Below are 20030 nucleotides of genomic sequence, written 5' to 3'. Positions count from 1 at the left end.
ATTTACTAATATTTCTAATATATATAATAATATATGTATTATATCACTTGTATTAAAGCGATCGTTGGACTTGGACTGTTAAAAACAAATCAAAGGAAATTTTGTAGTTCCGTCTCCCAAAGCCCTTTCCGGAATAAGTAGCAGGTCTATATTATTAATAAATATACTCTGTAATTTTCAAACCGACTGCCTCTAGCTGGACTGGCCGTAAATTGGTCGGCACTCGGCGAATTATGCACACGTCATATAGCACAATCAAGCGTAACCGCCTCTTTGGCAGACAACCCCATATACGAGTCCTGCATGATCTACGATATCATTACACACAATTGCCCCTGCCGCAAGGGGTTTCGGCCTTCGCTCTCCCCTTGTTCTTTTGGCGAAGTACCTTCAATTTTTTGTTATTCGAATTCTAATTAAAAACCCCAGCGCATTGTTGAGGTAGAGGCAGAGTAGGATCGAAATGCTTATCACACTGCTCGCCCGATTTTCTGCCCCTGCAGTCCATCCGCTGTGTTGACACCGGGCATTAGGGAAAGGCCGGGAAATCGAAATCCCTTCGAGTGCATGCCTCACCGAGCTCAGAATTGTGTAAATTTTAATCTCGTTTGAAAAGTTTTTTTCGAAAGTGCAAAAATTGAAATCGACAATGAGGATAGACATTTATAAAAGGGTGAGCTGAGCGCTGAGTGGATTTGGCAAGGATTAAAACTTTTGAAATTTTCTGATTATTTTTAACAATCTATATAAGCTTCAGCCATTTTTAAATCAGCGATAGAACGAAATATTAGCCCAGGACTTTTTTGATTCCGTAGCAGAACAAGTGAATTTAAAATCACATCAACGTTATTTGTGGTTCTTTAGTAGATTAAACACGTGATTATTTTCGCACGTTGATTTATTAGGGGTTTGGTCGGGATTTAAAAAGTGAGATAGGTCGATACATTCTTTATGTTAAAGAGGATTTCATTTCTTGTGGTCCGCAGCTATTTGAACTCCAGACATTCACTTTTCAATACTTTATCATACAGAGATCTGCGTACTCGAAGGCCTCGTCGTCACCATGTGCTGCCGTATTTCCTGCCCAGGATCTCAGTTCCGAAATTCTCCACCTATGGGCCACTTGAATACCCCTTCTCTGTGCGTACTCCACGTAAGATGGCGAAGTGACGATTGTACAGATGGCACCAGGTCTATTTAGTTGCATCTCCTTTGATAGTTGGCCGAATACATCCGGGGGAAGTTTTCCCTGCGACATCAGCCTTCCAAAACGAATGATGCACTGGCTTAGAATACCTGATAAGCCACGACCTCTGAATTCCGGCCTTGTACCCAAGTATTCTACCTCAACTATACTGTCCACCTTCCACTCCTTGTACATATCATAGCTGTTCTCGATGGCATCCATCAACTGCCTGTATCTTACCATGCTAGGGCTCTTGAACTGGGCCATTATTCGAAAGTAAGAAGATTCTTTTTTGTAGTTCTGTTGTTGAGGACGATCAGTTTTGGGTTTTACATTTAGCAGCTATGGATGAACTTACGAATATTATACCGGCCAGGGCGGCAACAATTCTTCCACTTGCCACTTGGCGAATGGCAAACGAAATTCCACAGGATAGTATATGTCTAATCAGCGTCCGGAGCTCCTTTATTGCCGCTGGCGAATCCTTCAGATTGGTGGTTAGGCATAAAAACTCCTCGTTTATCGACAAATCAGTCAATATCTACTGGGGAAAAAAGATCCATAAGCTACTTCGGCTGTTAGGGTGCTCACCTCTTCGGTTTCATCGTATAGTGCTGGGGTCACCCGTAGAAGTTGGAATTCCCCACCCAGAATGCTGATACAGTCGTTCATTCTCGGGCAATATCAGTAAATACATCGAAGGGAAATTCTCATTATAAATTTAAGTATTTTCATTCAATTAAGATGTGAAATTATAATTTTACAATGAACCAAGCTTGTTGGCGTAAAAACTATTGCTTCAGAGCGGATGCGTGACATTCCTCCCACTGGTAACTTGTAGGAGGTATTTTTAAATACTTGTGGCCGAAGATTTTTTTAAATGGCTTTATATACAAAAGAAAATGGTTCCATCCAAACATTATCACAAACCGCAGTAAAATATCAACCCAAAAATATACATTTTGTTAAATAGAAATTAAATTTTTTAAGTCACCATAAAACAAACAAAATGTATGATACATTTTGAGAAGTGGTTTATTAGTTATTTCAAGCGCAACTAAATTTCAATGACCTGCAGTTCTACGTATTGATTAGACTCTCCATCAACAGGCTCCGTAATTATACCACCTAAATTTCTTAGCTCCGAAAAGGTCCATTTATGGACAGCTGTCATCCCTAGACTGTGGCCCATTTTGCGAGCAGTTGGGGAAGTGGCTACGGTGACTACGGCCCTTGGTCTTTCAATCTGCATCTCCTCAGGCAGCCGGGCAAATACCTCCGGAGGAAGGTGCCCCCGTGCCATAAGCCTCGCGGAATCGATGGAGTGCTGGCACAAAATATTAGCCAGGCCGCGTCGCCTAAAATCCGGCAAAGTGCCCAAGTATTCTACATCAATAGTGCTGTCCATCTTGAAATACTCATTGACATCGAAGCTCGAATCGACAGCATCCCACAACATCATATACTTTATCATGTTTGGGCTTTTCATCTGGGCTCTTACATCATAATATGAGCTCCTCCTTTTCACATTCTATTTGGGGGTGTTTAAGCAAATTTAATTCTGCGTTTGGTGGTCCTCAAATACTTACAAATATTATATTGGCGATTCCTGATACGATTCTCCCACTCTCCACATGACGTATGGCGAAGGAAAGTCCCAAGGACAGGATGTACCTAATCAATTTACGCAGCTCGCCTATGGCCAAAGGCGACTTCCGCAAATTGGTGATTAGGCATCCGAATTCTTCGTTTACTGAAATACTGACCAGCAACTGCAGGGTTCATAATTATCAAAACTGAATGCCCATTATCGACTACCTACCTCTTCTACTTCATCATACATGTTTGGAGTCACGGGTACAATCTGAAACTCGCCATCCAAAATACTGATGCAATCCTTCATTGTGCAGTTTTGAATTAACGTAAGAACTTCTTGTGAAATTAAAAACCAATTCTAAAATGTTCTACTCTTTTATACAATTTATTCAAGCGGAAAATATTTAAAAACCTTTTCTGAAAAATTATAATTTCACCCTTCCTTAGCGTTGCCAATATATTTATACCGGCCGACATGGTAATCTGACGAACTCGATGGAAAAAATAAAATGAGGTAAATAAAATAAGTAAAAATGAGATCTTTATGAATAATTTTTTATTTGCTCTCTACCTCAACTATACTGTCCACCTTCCACTCCTTGTACATATCATAGCTGTTCTCGATGGCATCCATCAACTGCCTGTATCTTACCATGCTAGGGCTCTTGAACTGGGCCATTATTCGAAAGTAAGAAGATTCTTTTTTGTAGTTCTGTTGTTGAGGACGATCAGTTTTGGGTTTTACATTTAGCAGCTATGGATGAACTTACGAATATTATACCGGCCAGGGCGGCAACAATTCTTCCACTTGCCACTTGGCGAATGGCAAACGAAATTCCACAGGATAGTATATGTCTAATCAGCGTCCGGAGCTCCTTTATTGCCGCTGGCGAATCCTTCAGATTGGTGGTTAGGCATAAAAACTCCTCGTTTATCGACAAATCAGTCAATATCTACTGGGGAAAAAAGATCCATAAGCTACTTCGGCTGTTAGGGTGCTCACCTCTTCGGCTTCATCGTATAGTGCTGGGGTCACCCGTAGAAGTTGGAATTCCCCACCCAGAATGCTGATACAGTCGTTCATTCTCGGGCAATATCAGTAAATACATCGAAGGGAAATTCTCATTATAAATTTAAGTATTTTCATTCAATTAAGATGTGAAATTATAATTTTACAATGAACCAAGCTTGTTGGCGTAAAAACTATTGCTTCAGAGCGGATGCGTGACATTCCTCCCACTGGTAACTTGTAGGAGGTATTTTTAAATACTTGTGGCCGAAGATTTTTTTAAATGGCTTTATATACAAAAGAAAATGGTTCCATCCAAACATTATCACAAACCGCAGTAAAATATCAACCCAAAAATATACATTTTGTTAAATAGAAATTAAATTTTTTAAGTCACCATAAAACAAACAAAATGTATGATACATTTTGAGAAGTGGTTTATTAGTTATTTCAAGCGCAACTAAATTTCAATGACCTGCAGTTCTACGTATTGATTAGACTCTCCATCAACAGGCTCCGTAATTATACCACCTAAATTTCTTAGCTCCGAAAAGGTCCATTTATGGACAGCTGTCATCCCTAGACTGTGGCCCATTTTGCGAGCAGTTGGGGAAGTGGCTACGGTGACTACGGCCCTTGGTCTTTCAATCTGCATCTCCTCAGGCAGCCGGGCAAATACCTCCGGAGGAAGGTGCCCCCGTGCCATAAGCCTCGCGGAATCGATGGAGTGCTGGCACAAAATATTAGCCAGGCCGCGTCGCCTAAAATCCGGCAAAGTGCCCAAGTATTCTACATCAATAGTGCTGTCCATCTTGAAATACTCATTGACATCGAAGCTCGAATCGACAGCATCCCACAACATCATATACTTTATCATGTTTGGGCTTTTCATCTGGGCTCTTACATCATAATATGAGCTCCTCCTTTTCACATTCTATTTGGGGGTGTTTAAGCAAATTTAATTCTGCGTTTGGTGGTCCTCAAATACTTACAAATATTATATTGGCGATTCCTGATACGATTCTCCCACTCTCCACATGACGTATGGCGTAGGAAAGTCCCAAGGACAGGATGTACCTAATCAATTTACGCAGCTCGCCTATGGCCAAAGGCGACTTCCGCAAATTGGTGATTAGGCATCCGAATTCTTCGTTTACTGAAATACTGACCAGCAACTGCAGGGTTCATAATTATCAAAACTGAATGCCCATTATCGACTACCTACCTCTTCTACTTCATCATACATGTTTGGAGTCACGGGTACAATCTGAAACTCGCCATCCAAAATACTGATGCAATCCTTCATTGTGCAGTTTTGAATTAACGTAAGAACTTCTTGTGAAATTAAAAACCAATTCTAAAATGTTCTACTCTTTTATACAATTTATTCAAGCGGAAAATATTTAAAAACCTTTTCTGAAAAATTATAATTTCACCCTTCCTTAGCGTTGCCAATATATTTATACCGGCCGACATGGTAATCTGACGAACTCGATGGAAAAAATAAAATGAGGTAAATAAAATAAGTAAAAATGAGATCTTTATGAATAATTTTTTATTTGCTCTGTTTGAGAGTGACACCGTTTTTGCTCCAAGTCTATTAAGTCACGGTACCCTCGTGACGAACTTATTTTATTAAAGAATTTGAATTGTTATCGTTGTTTTTGTGTAAAATATAATAAAACATAATAGTACCAGATGATTTTAACTGCTGTAGCTTTATTGCTTTTTCATAGTGTTTTAGATACGTCGCCAGTTAAATCAAAATTTATTAAAAAAGAGTGGTTCACGCCAAAAGCTGTAGGACTTAGCTTTGTTAGAATTTCGAATATTACTTTTAGCAATATTCGCGTTTACACATTTAAAAAATATTGCATTTGGGAAAGTAACATTAGAAAACAAATCGTTCGTCACCTTACCCTACACTTCACTACTCGTATAGCTTCGTGGTTCTGACTAAATTTAAAATTTGGAAGTACATTTTTTTAAATGCACTACTCAACCATTTTTGATTGATCAAACTTAAACACCTCCTAAATGGGTTAGGGGTTGTGACGGTCACAGGCAGACGTCTGTCTGTATACAAGACGATGTCTAGATCTTCTCGTCAACGGATGCTGATAAGGTACATAGGTACATGATGGGGTCGGAAAAGTCTTCCTGACTGCGGCTTAATGCATTATACACCTCTCTTGTGTTTTTAACATATTTAATTATACGCTAAATATACCACTTCCGCTACTGTGTTGCCAAAATAATGTTAATGAACCAATGAGAAATACATTTTTTTGCACATTAAAACTATGAAAGCCTTTTACTCTTTTTAACGCAAAGAAAAATTTCAAGCCGTAGCACTAATTATTGCGCTTTGAAAAATAAAAAAAAGTGAATGTGAAATTATCTTATAAATTCTGTTATTGGGTTTAACTTTTCTAAGAATCAAAGAGCTCCGAAAATCTTATGCTCCCACGGAATGACTTGCAAGGGTATGGAAACTTTGGCTTGGCGTTTCTTTTTAGTCTATTGGCGTTCCTTAATGATCCTTTGATAGCCTAGGAGCAGTTTAATAATTTAAGATTTAACGGTTTTCTCCAATCGGCACATATTGCCACAATAGTGCAGGAAAGGGCCATCACCGCTGGAGTTACCCCGCTGTTCCTGCCCACATTCGTATTTCCCTTACTCTATTAACTTTTGAGAAATTCTCACAGAAACTTTCGCCAAGCATTCGGTATTGCCGTCGGCAATTTCCGACCCCTATAATTGTTTGCTTCAACTAAATATAGGCTAAACAAGTGAAATATATTATTATATTATCACGACGTAACAAAACGCTGTGGAAATTACACTGCTCTGCTAAAATAACAGTGTACTGCATGGCGCAGTGCCTAGCAGTGTGACCGCAAACTATCGATAAATTATATTTTATAGCCAGTACATTATCCATGGTAGACACAATACTGATACTCTGCCCACCACTGAATTAGGTAAACTGCATCACGAAGCAGTATGGCGTCGGTGGTGTAATGGTTAGCATAGTTGCCTTCCAAGCAGTTGACCCGGGTTCGATTCCCGGCCGACGCACTTAAATTTTTTTAAGTTTTTTTAGTTCTGCATATTAACTTAAAGCATGTAACATATTATTATAATAGTACCACACAGGAAAGAATTAAAAAATCAAAAATAAAATATATACAGAACACGTTGTACACGTTTCTTGCAAAGTTGCCTTCCAAGCATTTGCTCCGGATTGTATCGCTGGCCGACGCACAACTAATCTTTTACTTAATAATCTGTTCGGTTTCAAAATTTAAATATGACATGCTCGCAGAATTTGTGCAAGGGACTAATGCGCTCATCGAAGCGCTTGCCGTTGTATTCGAATTCAGAATAGGGAACCGCGTTAAGTACTTTAAAGTTGGTGGCTTTGCCCACTTTCTGAGAGAAACTCGAAGTCCAAAGTGCGGTGACAGCGGCTGGGCGTTTTGATCTCAGCTTTTCATCCATATCCAGACCTTTTCCCTCAGCCAGCTCCTTAGTCAGTTCTATCGTGAACTGGGCCAAAGAGCGTCCCAACCCCAGCCGCTCGTGGCTCGGCAAAGTGGCCAGGAACATCAGTTCACAGAAGCAATCCATGTTGTTCATGGCGCACACATCGATTCTGCCGTCCACTTCGATCATGAAGTCCATTAGACACCTGGCCTGAGGAGTTTTGGCCGCCTCATTGCGGAATTTTAAAAAGAAGTGATCCTCGCCAGGCGGTGGTGTGAACTGTGATTTTATTTGGTATGTACGATTAATGTTACTTTTTATATAATCTTTTATAACTACCTGAAGTTTATTGAAGGACACGGACACCACTCGATTAGTCTCCACCTCTTTGACCAACAGAGAAACACCATCAAGAGCGGTTATCCTGCACAGCTCACGCAACTCCAGACGAGCTTGTTGATTTTCCGGTAAATTAATTTCACATGCAACGCACACCGATTCATTAAGAAAGAAGGAGTGGTCGAGAACCTGAAACAAAAAGTACATATTATTAAAGCTATTTATTTAAACCATATAATAAGCTAAGCTAAGATTGCCAAATGTAAGTTCGCATTGAGCTCTTTAAGGTTTGGGAGATAGAAATCATTACATTATTTAGTAGACATTAGATTATATGAAACAAAAATCAATTTTTTAAAAGCTACAGAAACCACGAACCTTTTTGTTAAGGTACCTTTTCTTATTACGTTGTTTTTTAATTTTTTAATGGTAATACAAAATTATTTGTAAACATCAAACCATCCATCGAACCCGGGAAAACTGCATCGAAGGCATCTAGGCAAGTAATATATTAAACATTATTTTTATTATCTTTCATTTTTTTCGCGTAAAAAAATGAATATGTGTTTATGACAGCTTTCTATTAAGATGCAAAAGCTAAAAACTATTTGTAAAAAAATTTAAGTGCGTCGGCCGGGAATCGAACCCGGGTCAACTGCTTGGAAGGCAACTATGCTAACCATTACACCACCGACGCCATAGCGACATGTCTGCAGTTTACCTAAATAGTTCTTGGACATTTAACTTCTAAAGTCTCGTTTGATTGTATGCGCTGTCTGTTGATAATAATTTCAGTTGAATTTGAATTACAATCATCCGAGATTTTACTTTTAACTTGGCTGGCTTACTGTAATTTACTTAAATAGCTCCAAACGGAGCAATCCGAGTATAGCAAATTTGTAGTCAGGTGGATTTATGTCTCTGTTAGACATCACACATGGTGCAGCCATAAAACTGCTGTGGTGTAGCGATAATTAATTCAGCTTGTCGACGTTTTAAAAATAACTTTTGTGTGGCTACTCACATCTAGCGCCTCTCCCAGATCGGATTTGGTGACACTGCGCACCTCAAATTTTCCTGAAGAATACGAATTTGGGAATGGGAGATGTAGCCCCGTAAATTTGTAATTTCTGTACCCACCGTCGTGTAATTTTCCCCACAGTCTTCCATTATCACGCCTCATTTTGGTTTTCTTATCGGTCAGCTGCGTCCAGTGCCGGTATACTACTGAGCGATAAAGGTTTACGACTCGGCAATATATACTTGAGCCGAAAGCTTTTTGACCGGAGCCCATAGACATAGCTCTATCTAATCGCCATGGCTCGCAAGTTTAAAGATGATATGGATTAATTGAGCTAATACAAGCGTAGCTAAATACACCACTTTGAACTAACCTAAGATTTGCAACTCCAACTTGTAACGTTTTACGGTTTTTAGTACAAAATTTGAGCACCCAAAAAATGTGTGTTTTAATAGAACAACATAATAGTTACTAATTTACAACCAAAAAATTATTTATATACAATCGTCTTAACAGTATTTTTGATTTGACATTACGCTAATTTGAGTCTGGATACATAATCTCTTCAAATTTTACTTGGGGCTCCATTACGGCCATTGCTTCTCTAAGTTTCTTCCGGGCATCGGAAATAAACTTATGTCTACGGTTTTTATAGGCACGAAATGCTAGTCTGATTTCAGAGACGTAGTCGTCTCTGAAGTATCCTTCACGCTTCTGAACTTCTGCAAAATAATTGGTTCATGTTAATAAAAAAACATTTGAATTGGATTTCTCACTATTATTCATACCAAATAAAGCGTTGTTAAAATTTCCAAACTTTTTGAGGGGAATCTTGTTGTGGATGCCATCAAAATTAAAATCATTCAAAAAATCTTTTTCAAGTATGAGGTGAAATTGTTTTTTCAGACCACCAGGACAGAGTGTTCCTCCGGGTTTCAGAATGTCCTGCATGGTTTTGATCTGGAAGGTAATGAAACAATTATTTATAATATTTACTAAGTAAATTAGTGGGTACTTACATATATTGATTGCTTTATCGGATCATTCATTTCCTCCTCCATTTTTTCTACTTGTTCCAGTTCCGTCAATGGGAATTCTTGTGGTGACCAATCCCCTGACGCAGGACTCATTAGGTGTCGTATGCTATTTACCGAAACTATTTGGGGTCCCAATGAATCGGTTTCCCGATTAGTTAGTTGGCTTTAAAACAAAATTAACAGATAACATTAAAACAATAAGCACTAGTTATTGAAATGTACCTTAAAACAAGAAGCATTTTCTTTTGATTTTGGAGAACCATATCCATTTTCTCGTTCAAGATCCTAATTTTCTCCTCAGTACCGGGCTTGCAAATCTCATTGTGTACCACTTTATAGGGCAGGGTTTTTGGGGAAGGGTCTTTGACAGTGGATCTGCGCTTCATATTGTCTGAACAGAATCAATTCTCAAAGCTATCCGTAACTGGTACTGGTTACTTCATTGGTGAAAGCCGCACAAGATTGGTTTCTGAGCCTAGCAGCAAAACTGTAAATTCTGACGCGAAGGCAATATTTGTAGTATGATTAAAAAGGTTAATTAAACCGATTTTAGGTATCTTTTTACTAAACGAACTGTTTTTCAATCATTTTAGGATATTGGTAATTGTTTGTAATGATAACAACAGTGTGACCGTTTATTATAAGCTAATTTGGCCGAAAGTGCGGAAATACATAAGGGGGATTCCTGAAACAGCACATCTAATTTATTCAATTATAAAATAAATGAAAATGAACTTTAAAATGGTCTTGAAGGTGTATTTTTGTAATAAGGCGTGTTTTCGTTTGCATTAGAATTACGCTAATCATGCCCATCCCATGGCAAATACGGCTATTATATATATTAAAATACAACAATTTTACAACGAATTCACCGTATCGTCAAAGTACTAAAGTAAATACAATACATAATAAATGTTTATTTTTGAAATATATATATATGAATATTTAAAATTATTTGGTTAGTGCTGAATGTCGCCAATATTTTTGCATGAGGCAGCACTAGCCAATCAGCTGATTGATGTTTTTTAGGCAAAACATTGGATTTTGTTATTGTTTCATGCAGGAGAATCAAAAAGTTAACAAACAGTGCAATAGACACCAATTAAGCTGTGATCGAAAGCTGACTTCGTCGTGTTGCCCTGGCAACACGTGGTACCAACAAACAAAATCGGAAATCTCTCCCACAACTCACAAAGTTCTCGCCATCCCATTAGCAAAATGTTTCTTTTGGACAGACTACTGCCGTTCATTTTTAGCTATATAAGGCCGTTTATAAAGTGGTTTCTTCACGCCTTCACCAGGCTCTCGGAGCTCCAGAGGATTTGCTATGGTGCCAGGGCAGGTGCCAGTCGGACCAGCCAGGTGGAAAGGTCCCTAACTTTATCCAAAAGACCGCAGATTCGTCGCCTTGTACTTGACCTTAACGAGGCGGCGCCATATGTGGACAATGCGGGGCTGTTGGAGTTTGGTAGGTCCAAGGATAGTTTCAAACCGTTGTGATAAATGTATTATCTTTTTAAACTTTTGGCAAGTTATGTACGAATATGTAACTCAAAAATGTAAACCACTAATCATGGTTTTAAGGATAACTCATACTTCCTTTTTTTCGGATACCCAAGATATTTATACCCATTTAATATAAAAAGTCATTAAGTTATCTTGTTTTGGCTTTCCCTTATATTTTGTTTCTGAGTTCAATTAAAAAAGAATCCTTTAAAGTTTATATAATAATCCTTTCTAAATGTATACCGACATTTCCAGCTCCTCGCGCTGCTCGTATTGTGATGCAAGCCAAACGCATTAAGAACAATGTGCATCCGGACTTTGCGCGCCTCTTCGGCTCCTGTGTGACAAGTATTTGGGGGTACCGCCGTCTTATGCATCAAGTGGAGCAGTTGCGGGCGGAGAAATACGACTCCGATAACTTAGACCACGAGCAAAAGTTGCTGCGTCTGTGGCAACTCCTCATGCCGGAGACTCCTCTCACCGGACGCGTAAGCAAACAGTGGCAGGACATCGGCTTTCAGGGCGACGACCCAAAGACCGATTTTCGTGGAATGGGCATGCTTGGTCTGGAGAACTTGCTGTACTTCGCGACTGCCTACAACGACGCCGCCAAGCATGTGCTCCTGCACTCGATGCATCCCACCCTCGGCTACACCTACGCCATTGTTGGCATTAACCTTACCTCCATGGCCTTCAATCTAGTTAAAACGGGCGCCGCCAAGACTCACTTCTACAATCTGGTGGTGCAGCACAGGCAGGACTTTAGCACAGTTGAGGATTTCCACAAGCTGTACTGCTATCTGTTCTTTGAGTTTGACCGCTTTTGGATGGACAGCGACCCGCGCAACATCATGGATTTCCGTGAGATCTATCAGGCCTTTGAAATAACAAAACTGGAGGCCTTGCACAATGATAACACTGTTTTTAAAACCAACTTGGTTGTAGAATCCGTCTAAAAATACACAGATAACTATTAGTAAGAAAAGCTTTTGTTGTGGGAGTATCTTCGGGATGGAATTTCAACTCTGGCGAAATACAAATTGATGAGTCAGACCAAACATGGTCAGAATATTTACACGTGTCTCTACTGAGCCTAATTCAAAATAATTTGCTATCCGTGCTACAACCAAATAAGATTAACATCTACTTTTTATATAAATGCAGATTTTATGCGTTTATTTGAGAGCCGTATATAGTGTATATTTGTGTATGTATCGTATATATTTTAATGCAAGTATGTAAATCGTTAAACTAAGCCTGGAATGTCACATAATAATACTTTAAATTCAAGTCAGAGATTGCCCACTGAAGGAGAATAAATAATATTTGAAATATCACGCAAAAGCATAAAAACTAAAGGAAATAAAATCTATAAGAGATTGCACAAGAAAATGTTTTGCCGACTATAGCCTATTTGGTAATGCCATAAGAATGCTCAAGTCAAATCCCGAGGCTCAATAGAGCTTGCAAGCTAGTTTTTGGAGTATCCATATAGATAGTATTCGTTTGTCTAGCGATAGAACTTGACTTCCGCCTCGACACAGTCCTTGAGGAGCTCGTCCAGCTCGTCACTAGCGTGATCCTGCAGTGAGAAGTAGTTGTTTAGTTCATCCACGCAGGACCGTTCCAAGCTACGCAAGTGCTCCAAGGCCGCAGGCTTTCGTTGCGAGTGGAGCTTGTGCAGCAGCGTCAAGTCCGCATCGGGCTGCACTTGGGTAAGCGGCGAAATCCTCGGCTTGGGAGCAAAAACAAACGGCTTGAACACAGACTCAGCGGCATTGGGCGTGCCAGTGAACCAATGGCACGAGATCCCCTTGCTCGACAACACCGAAACGGTGGCCGCCCTCGAGCTGCTCGCGTTGCTAGCGGCTCGCAGCGTCTCAAACATGTCGTGTTGCGTGTATGTTCCATCGCCAGCTGGCTTGGGTCCACACCAATCCTCTGCCGGTGCCTGGGCCTCTGCATCGTGGGCAGCGGCAAAACTAGCCGCATCATCCAATCCCTCGCTGGACTTGTTAACCACAGTGGTCACAGCCAGTCCACCTGAGGGCAGACGCATAAAGCTGGCCTCCAACTTCTCGGCGGCCCAGACCTTGCCAGAGCAACTGACAAACCAAGCGGCAGCGGCATCACACACTATGAAGTTAAGTTTTGAGTTGTCATGACCGTGGCTGGCCACCAAAGCTCCAATGCGATCTACAGCATCGTCCACGTCTTTGGCCACAGCCAAAGTCAACCTAGAATAAGATAGTTAGAAAAAAGAATGGATTAAAATAATATGATTGGTCTCTATTGTTCCCTAAAAGAATAACTGATTAAGGGGATATACATTTTTATTAACTTTCCTGCGTTAAAATTTATATATTGGAGTGCTTATATACACATATTATATCATACTTTTATATTATTACATTATATTCTCAAAGAAACTGTTTTAAGTTTGATTAAAACATTGCGGGTGGATTGCTTTTAGTAATATAGTTTTTTTGGCTTGCTCCTTGCTACATGCATGTATAAAAATATATAACGGATCAAACAAAAATTTTGAATAAGCAAATCTGTTAGATAACAAGGAGAGGCACAAACACACAAATTATCATAATTGTCGAAATTCATATGAATTAAAAGATAATAGGGAACTGTTAATTAAAATTTGTTTGTATGTTTTGTCGAACTAAAAACTGAAAAACATCTGTATACGAATTTCTAACTTAAGGCAAGTTTTTTTTCAATTAAGAGCTAAGTGAGTTAAAGAAAAAAAATTTTAAATGATATACAGTAGTGCAAATAACAGGTGGATACTCCTGTCTCCCAAAAAGCTAGACATTTGTAATTGGTTTTGCCAATGATTCTTCCAGAGATTGGTTAGCAAACAACGTACCGCACAATGTCCGTGCCGAGCAGGCAATCGCTGTCCTTGGCCTCATTTTCACCTGCCGCCCAGGTGAGGCCTACGGCCACGCGTTCGTTGGCCCCAAAGTCTCCGCCCCAAAGGCCCGGCTGCGGTTTCTGCAATATGATGCGCACGACGTCGCCGCTCGTCTCGGCAGCAGCTCCACCGTCAGTCTGAAAGGCGAGGTGTTTCAGCGGTGAGTCATTGATCGAGCTTCGTTTCGGAGGAGTCTTTCTTTACCTTCCCCTCCAACACCTCTCCCACGTCGTAGAAGCAAACCTCCGAAGCAACGTTTACGTTCTTCTCGTCTTCTGCATTGCGACCAATGATCAGCGTTCCTTCGGCACAGTTCTCGGGCAAAACCACAAAGCAGTCTCCGTTGGTCATTTTTTCCTGGGTTTTTTCGCGGAGAAAGACTTTCTTCAGAAAAACGCGAGGGAGTTGCAAAATTGATTTTTCCCACAGCTGTTTGGGCTCGAGCGTTGCTCAACACTGTACGATAAGTCGCCAACTAGTGATGGCACGTTGTCTCGTCTGGCAACGCCGGGAGCCAACCATACTTTCAAAACTAAAAATAATCAAATGTAGAACAGATATACGAGATCTTATACTAATAGGGTATGAGTATACCTCTAGTTTATATAGTCAGTAGAACATATACAACAAAACAATAGCTTTCAAACAAACAGAAATATCAAGTCAAGTGCATAAGTGTGACCAAAAATTAGCGCTCGAAAAAAGAAGGTCTACAGTGTGTCCAATTTATTTCAATAAGAATAAAAACTTTTGCGGGTTTAATTGAAATTACGGAGCTACAAATATTTTAATTGATTTTGATAAATATTATGTTTTTTAAGTATTGATGTAAGGGACAAAATACAGTTGCTCCTAGACTAGCCCATCTCTACGAAACTTGCCCGTCTCTAAGAAAGTGCCCATCGCTAGAAATTTGCCCATTCGTCTGGTAACCGAGGTTTTTCTTGTTTCGGCATAAAAATGCTCCAAAATCGCTGTTTCTAGAGCTCAAGTCGCGCATCGTCTCGGAAGTGCAGTTTCTCGCGAAATTCGGGCAATTGAAAGAACCGCGCAGCCAGCAAAATCGTTTCACCTAAGCTGCATTTGTATACAGAGCAGGTGGTGTTGTCTCCCTCTCGCGCCCGCACTGCTCGCTCTCGATGTGCGAGCGAAACAACAACAAACAAGTTACAAGGTGTGTGGTGTATGGTGTGCTGGTGGTGTTGTTGTAGTTGTAAATACTGGCGCACTCAGTGTTGTTGTTGCGCTGGTGGATGGTGTTGTTCAGCGCCTTTTTCGAGTGTTGATTATTTTACTTGCGTGCGTTTGCTGCTCGTGGGCGGCTGTGAAATCTGTGAGGCGGTGAAAAGTGCTGGGAAAGGCCAAAGGAAAAGCCAGGAAAAGGCAGCGCCACGGCTACGGGGCTGAAAAGCGTTTATTCCGAGTGCCGATTCGGGTAAAGAAATTGAGAAAATCAATATTCTGTGAGGGTGTAAGCGGCCAATAAGAAACCGCTGCGTGAAAATAACAAGAAAGTCGGAAGAATTTCAAGTTTTTGGTGACCGCTCCCTGAAAAAAGAGATATTTTCTGTTTTTGTTGTGCGTTGCTTGACCACTTTGACCGCGCGCATTTTTCCCCGCCGTGAAACTAGTTTTTGTTTGGTGGCACACCGCTGATGACGTTTTAAAGCCCAGCTGGCCAGTGAAATTAAAGCAATTGCCCATGAAAATCAATAAATTCAAGCCACGGGTGTATACACACAATTTGACGGAAATTTAAGCAGTGCTTTAAGAGGCAAATTGCGGAAACGGGAAGAAACCACCCTCCTGTCCCCAAAAACTCCCCCGAAGGATGTCTTAAATGGGGTATATGTATCAGTACATGGTCCACCCACCCGCATTCCACCCCCCAAAAACGCGCCCCTTTCCGGCCTTTGTGTACATACCGCTGGCATCTCCCCGGGTGCGTCTGTATGTATCTGTTCTGTCTGAGTGTGTGTTTGCGTCGAAAGTGCATTGCTCTTCATTACAAAAGCAACGTGCGGAGCGGCCTCGTTTCATGTGCCCGAGTGTGTGTGCTTTTACACCGTTAACTCCGGCCATCGCGCAGTTGGCAACACGCTGGCTGCGTTTTTCGGCAGTTGGCAACACGCTGACCCAATAACGGTACCCGGTATACACTCTCCCTCGCCCTCTCCCGCATACAGATGCGCGTGCATGAATGGAGCAGGAACAACACCCGCATGCCGTTATTATTATTATTATTATTGTTGTGAAATCTCGGCAGATGCAGATGCTACGACGCGACCCACATCCCACATATTCGCTCTCGCTCGCACAGTGGGACCAAATTGGCCTCCAATTGAAGTCGGAGTAGGGCTGCATTTTCCTGTTTTATTTTTGGTAGCCCATTTTATTCAAGTTCAATGAACCAGCCCACGAAATGCCGTCTGCGAGAGTGGGCATATGTGTGTGTGTGCGATGGCCGTTTTGGGAGCGTTAAAAGAATTTGTGGCTCTTACAGCCGTGATAAAATACCATATCAATATTCGGTGGCATCGCGGTTATTTATGTTTACAGTAGCCTTTATTTAAATGATTCGACATAAAAATGGCTTGGTTTATTGAGCAGCGGCGAAATTACCTTGACATTGAGAGATTGTGTGTGTGCGTGTAAATGTTTTGCGAATGGAGCCCATGTGCCGTCTCGCTCGCTCCCACTGGCAAGGCAGAATTGTAAATACAAGTGCACAATTAAGTAACATTTCACAGGCTTGGCGCCTGTTGTTGTTATTGTTGTTGTGGAACGAGCGAGTGCGAATGACCTTGCCAATTGACACCTGCATCGATAGCTGCATATCGTCGATAACGAGAAAGGCCGGAACCTCAATCTCAAGATCGATGACTTCTCGGGTATACTCGATGGTGAACGTCCTTCCTCGTCTTGAGCAATCGACTTCGGGGGTGTTATGAAACTAGGTTGGATGAGATTACTGACAAGTCAAGATAAAGATTAGTTGAAAACATTGCTGACTCTTCGACAGCTAAAGTTGGTAGTTAAAGTTTTCTTCTCGGATATCTAATATTTATTGTATCTTGGCCATATCCAAGATCGAAGTCTTGTTCTCCACGAATTGGTTTCATAACTTCTTATTGAAGTGCATAGGTTTTTTATTTTTATATTATTGTTTGTACTTTATTAGTGTTTCCCACTGAAACCCCCTTTTTACTTGCAGTTCCAACAAAATTCCGTCTTCATTCAATGCAAAACTGGAGCTTGACTCCAGCAAAGACGACACCATTCACTCCACAAGCTTGAACAAGAAACTGGTCAAGATTAAAAAGTTTAAGTTGGACGATATGAAGGAGATGGTGGGCGGCTGTTGCGTTTGTTCGGACGAGCGGGGGTGGCCGGAGAACCCGCTCGTCTACTGTGACGGCCAGAACTGCACGGTGGCAGTGCACCAGGCGTGCTACGGCATTGTGACGGTTCCTACGGGACCCTGGTATTGCCGCAAGTGCGAGTCCCAGGAGCGAACCTCCAGAGTCCGATGCGAACTGTGCCCCTCGCGGGATGGGGCCCTCAAGAAGACGGATAACAGCGGCTGGGCCCACGTCGTCTGCGCCCTTTACATCCCAGAGGTGCGGTTTGGGAATGTTACCACTATGGAGCCTATCATATTGTCATTAATACCGACGGAGCGGTATTCAAGAAGTGAGTGACTTTGATAAGTTATAATTACTTGCATATAATATTGTGTTACGTTTACTGACCTCATCCAGTCAGTGACAGTTTCGAGTTTGGTAAAATTATCCTGATTCAAGTAATAATCTAAAATAATACCTTTTCAGCTTGCTATATTTGCCAGGAGATTGGCAAGCCGAACCGTGCCAATGTCGGCGCTTGTATGCAGTGCAACAAATCCAACTGCAAGCAGCAGTTCCACGTCACCTGTGCGCAGAGCCTTGGTCTGCTTTGCGAGGAGGCGGGAAACTATCTGGATAATGTGAAATACTGCGGCTACTGTCAGCACCATTACAGCAAACTGGTGCGTATGTGAGGGATAGCATTCATGATTTTTCCGTTCAAATTCTTGATACTTTGCAGAAAAAGGGCGGCAACGTCAAAACCATACCGCCATATAAACCCATTCAACATGACACCTCATCCGATTCGTGTTCGTCGCCCGAGAAGGAGATCGATTCCACCATGAACTCAGCTGCGACTTCAGCGACGAGCATTAAGATCACCAGCAGCAGTACCAGTGGAGGCGGCAGCAGCAGTTCTTTAAACGCCAGCTCTGGTGTTGGAATTTCCGGGGGAAGCGGCAGTGGCAGTGGCGTCTCATCGTCCTCCAAGCAACGCAAGAGCAATACATCGGGTAAATCGTCGAGCAGCAGTAGCAGCAGCTCATCATCCTCAACGGGAGTGGCTGCCAACGCGTCCTCGAGTTCTGCGCATTCGGGAAGTGCAAGCAATCTGACAGCTGGAAGCAGTTTACTACCAGGCAGTAGTAACACCAATATTAGCAGTAATTTAAGCAATAACGCGGCAGGAGGAAGCGGATCTGCCAGCAGCGCTGGAAACTTGTCTAGTGGGAGCTCCAGTGGAGCAAATGTAGCAGCTTCCAGCAGTGGAGCTACACAATCAACGCCCAATCAATCGTCGACAGCAGCAACCACCACAAAATCGTCGGCCAGCAGTTCGAGCAGTAGTAGCAGTAGCTATAAGGAGAAACATAGCAAAAGTTTAAACAAATCCACCTCGAGCAAGGATAAGGATGGAAAAGATAACACTAGCCATTCAGCAAATAACACATTCTCGAATTCATCAGCCTCATCAACATCTTCAAACTCATCGTCGACACGAGAGAAATCCTCATCAAAGCTTTCGAAGAACAAAGACTCAATTCAAGTACCGAGTGCCACCAGTAGCACGAGCACAACCAGCAGTATAAGCACCCAGCCCAGTTCGTCCACTTCAACAGCGAGTAGTGGCTTAGGTGGAACTGGGACCCATGTGAGCAGTTCGGCCACCAGCGGAACTAACTCCACTGCCTCCACAACCAGCGAGCACTCTCATGCCCATAATCTAAGCACAAATGGAGCAGGAGGAGGTGGAAGCACAGCCGCAAAGCAACAGTCGGCGAGCAATCTGGGTAATCCGCATCTCAGCACCGGTAGCTCTGCATTTGGATTGGAACTACGAACAGGAAGCACATCCTCAAACTCGGCTTTAAACGAATCCTCTGGATTTGGTAATAATTCCAATTCCGAAAGGGAGAATTTATCAGGCGCTGGTTCGTCTGCAAGCAATCCGACGGGATCTATTGCACTGGGCTTGGGTGGAGTATCCTCCAGTGCGGCCACTAATCTAAGCACCAATAAGGGGGGCTCCTCGGCATCAGCGACGAGCAATCTCTCGTCTACGAACCTTTCCTCTGGCAGCTCCTCCAATTCGACATCGAAGAAAAGAAAGGCAGACTCAGCCAAGTCCAGCAGTAGTGTTTCCATAGCTGCCTCTGCTCTGGACGATAACAATAGGTGGGGAACGAGAATCGCAAAGAAAAGGTCTTATACAATTCACATTTTTCAAAATTTTGGTAGTTTAATTGTTGTGAGGCCTGGTTTCAAAGAAAGAAGTGGCAATGTACAAAGTATTAACCTATTATATGCTTTTTTAGTAAAACAAATACTTTAAAAGTGTCTAAAATAATAATTTCATGTTTCAATATGATACTATGACTATAACTTATGATGTTATATACTATTCTTGACAATTTTAATTCAAGTTTTCGAAATTCTTTATTATTAAACATTGTTTAATCTTACAGAGAAACCAGACCTTTTTAAATATGTTCTTGTGATTTTTTTAAAACTAAAAGCCACACTTGAAACCGTTTTCGTTATTTGTAGACAGTTCTGATAAACTAACCC

At 41.5% G+C, this 20030-nt stretch overlaps 8 protein-coding genes and 2 non-coding genes across 20 annotated transcripts in view; 3 read left to right on the top strand and 7 right to left on the bottom strand.

Annotated features, from left to right (window-relative positions):
* Positions 1-866: 866 nt before the first annotated feature.
* On the bottom strand, positions 867-3902 carry LOC122817774 (uncharacterized). 4 transcript variants are annotated; one of them, XM_050889445.1, is made up of 3 exons: positions 3786-3902; positions 3553-3735; positions 867-1486 (listed from the first exon to the last, which is right to left on the bottom strand). In XM_050889445.1, the coding sequence occupies exons 1-3, from the start codon at positions 3864-3866 to the stop codon at positions 1013-1015; spliced, it is 738 nt and encodes a 245-aa protein (XP_050745402.1). In that variant the 5' UTR covers positions 3867-3902; the 3' UTR covers positions 867-1012. The 4 variants fall into 4 exon arrangements, with proteins under 4 accessions (XP_050745402.1, XP_050745403.1, XP_050745404.1 ...); XM_050889446.1 differs by lacking the exon at positions 3553-3735 and adding an exon at positions 1545-1727; XM_050889447.1 differs by lacking the exons at positions 3553-3735; positions 3786-3902 and adding exons at positions 1545-1727; positions 1778-1898.
* On the bottom strand, positions 2204-3166 carry LOC108027015 (uncharacterized). Its single transcript, XM_044095541.2, has 3 exons — positions 3009-3166; positions 2776-2958; positions 2204-2717 (listed from the first exon to the last, which is right to left on the bottom strand). The coding sequence occupies exons 1-3, from the start codon at positions 3087-3089 to the stop codon at positions 2244-2246; spliced, it is 738 nt and encodes a 245-aa protein (XP_043951476.1). The 5' UTR covers positions 3090-3166; the 3' UTR covers positions 2204-2243.
* Positions 3903-4211: 309 nt separating the features above from the next.
* On the bottom strand, positions 4212-5168 carry LOC122819130 (uncharacterized). Its single transcript, XM_050889444.1, has 3 exons — positions 5017-5168; positions 4784-4966; positions 4212-4725 (listed from the first exon to the last, which is right to left on the bottom strand). Exons 1-3 carry the CDS (start codon positions 5095-5097, stop codon positions 4252-4254), a joined length of 738 nt encoding a protein of 245 aa, XP_050745401.1. The 5' UTR covers positions 5098-5168; the 3' UTR covers positions 4212-4251.
* Positions 5169-6803: 1635 nt separating this feature from the next.
* On the top strand, positions 6804-6875 carry Trnag-ucc (transfer RNA glycine (anticodon UCC)). The gene has a single exon. It is a non-coding gene; the product is annotated as a tRNA-Gly (tRNA).
* Positions 6876-6909: 34 nt separating this feature from the next.
* On the bottom strand, positions 6910-8848 carry LOC108027058 (uncharacterized). Of its 2 annotated transcripts, XM_017098267.2 has the most exons (4): positions 8763-8848; positions 8647-8699; positions 7623-7811; positions 6910-7562 (listed from the first exon to the last, which is right to left on the bottom strand). In XM_017098267.2, exons 1-4 carry the CDS (start codon positions 8803-8805, stop codon positions 7095-7097), a joined length of 753 nt encoding a protein of 250 aa, XP_016953756.1. In that variant the 5' UTR covers positions 8806-8848; the 3' UTR covers positions 6910-7094. The 2 variants fall into 2 exon arrangements, with proteins under 2 accessions (XP_016953756.1, XP_050745400.1); XM_050889443.1 differs by lacking the exon at positions 8647-8699.
* On the bottom strand, positions 8248-8319 carry Trnag-ucc (transfer RNA glycine (anticodon UCC)). Its single transcript has one exon. It is a non-coding gene; the product is annotated as a tRNA-Gly (tRNA).
* A 218-nt stretch (positions 8849-9066) lies between the features above and the next one.
* Positions 9067-10318, bottom strand: LOC108027077 (uncharacterized). The gene is made up of 4 exons (XM_017098292.3): positions 9903-10318; positions 9663-9843; positions 9432-9603; positions 9067-9365 (listed from the first exon to the last, which is right to left on the bottom strand). Exons 1-4 carry the CDS (start codon positions 10064-10066, stop codon positions 9181-9183), a joined length of 702 nt encoding a protein of 233 aa, XP_016953781.1. The 5' UTR covers positions 10067-10318; the 3' UTR covers positions 9067-9180.
* Positions 10319-10678: 360 nt separating this feature from the next.
* Positions 10679-12282, top strand: LOC108027369 (ELMO domain-containing protein 2). The gene is made up of 2 exons (XM_017098792.3): positions 10679-11148; positions 11442-12282. Exons 1-2 carry the CDS (start codon positions 10899-10901, stop codon positions 12140-12142), a joined length of 951 nt encoding a protein of 316 aa, XP_016954281.1. The 5' UTR covers positions 10679-10898; the 3' UTR covers positions 12143-12282.
* Positions 12283-12333: 51 nt separating this feature from the next.
* Positions 12334-14583, bottom strand: LOC108027368 (secernin-3). Its single transcript, XM_017098791.3, has 3 exons — positions 14320-14583; positions 14068-14252; positions 12334-13423 (listed from the first exon to the last, which is right to left on the bottom strand). The coding sequence occupies exons 1-3, from the start codon at positions 14464-14466 to the stop codon at positions 12697-12699; spliced, it is 1059 nt and encodes a 352-aa protein (XP_016954280.1). The 5' UTR covers positions 14467-14583; the 3' UTR covers positions 12334-12696.
* A 404-nt stretch (positions 14584-14987) lies between these two features.
* Positions 14988-20030, top strand: part of LOC108027180 (zinc finger protein zfp-1) — a 30519-nt gene continuing 25476 nt past the window's right edge. For 3 of the 7 annotated variants that reach the window (XM_017098472.3, XM_050889438.1, XM_017098468.3), the window contains exons 1-4: positions 14989-15289; positions 17330-17808; positions 17946-18142; positions 18202-19664. In XM_017098472.3, coding sequence (XP_016953961.1) covers positions 15255-15289; positions 17330-17808; positions 17946-18142; positions 18202-19664 — 2174 coding nt within the window. In that variant the 5' untranslated portion in view covers positions 14989-15254. Of the gene's footprint in view, positions 15290-15370; positions 15551-17329; positions 17809-17945; positions 18143-18201; positions 19665-20030 lie in introns of those variants that run through there. The other 4 variants (XM_017098469.3, XM_017098474.3, XM_017098473.3 and 1 more) reach the window with 4 other exon arrangements.

This window comes from Drosophila biarmipes, chromosome 3R (assembly GCF_025231255.1).
Source record: "Drosophila biarmipes strain raj3 chromosome 3R, RU_DBia_V1.1, whole genome shotgun sequence".
NCBI classification, from domain to species: Eukaryota; Metazoa; Arthropoda; class Insecta; order Diptera; family Drosophilidae; genus Drosophila; species Drosophila biarmipes.
The sequence above is the reverse complement of the archived record's forward strand: the minus strand, read 5'-3'. Positions and strand labels throughout refer to the sequence as shown.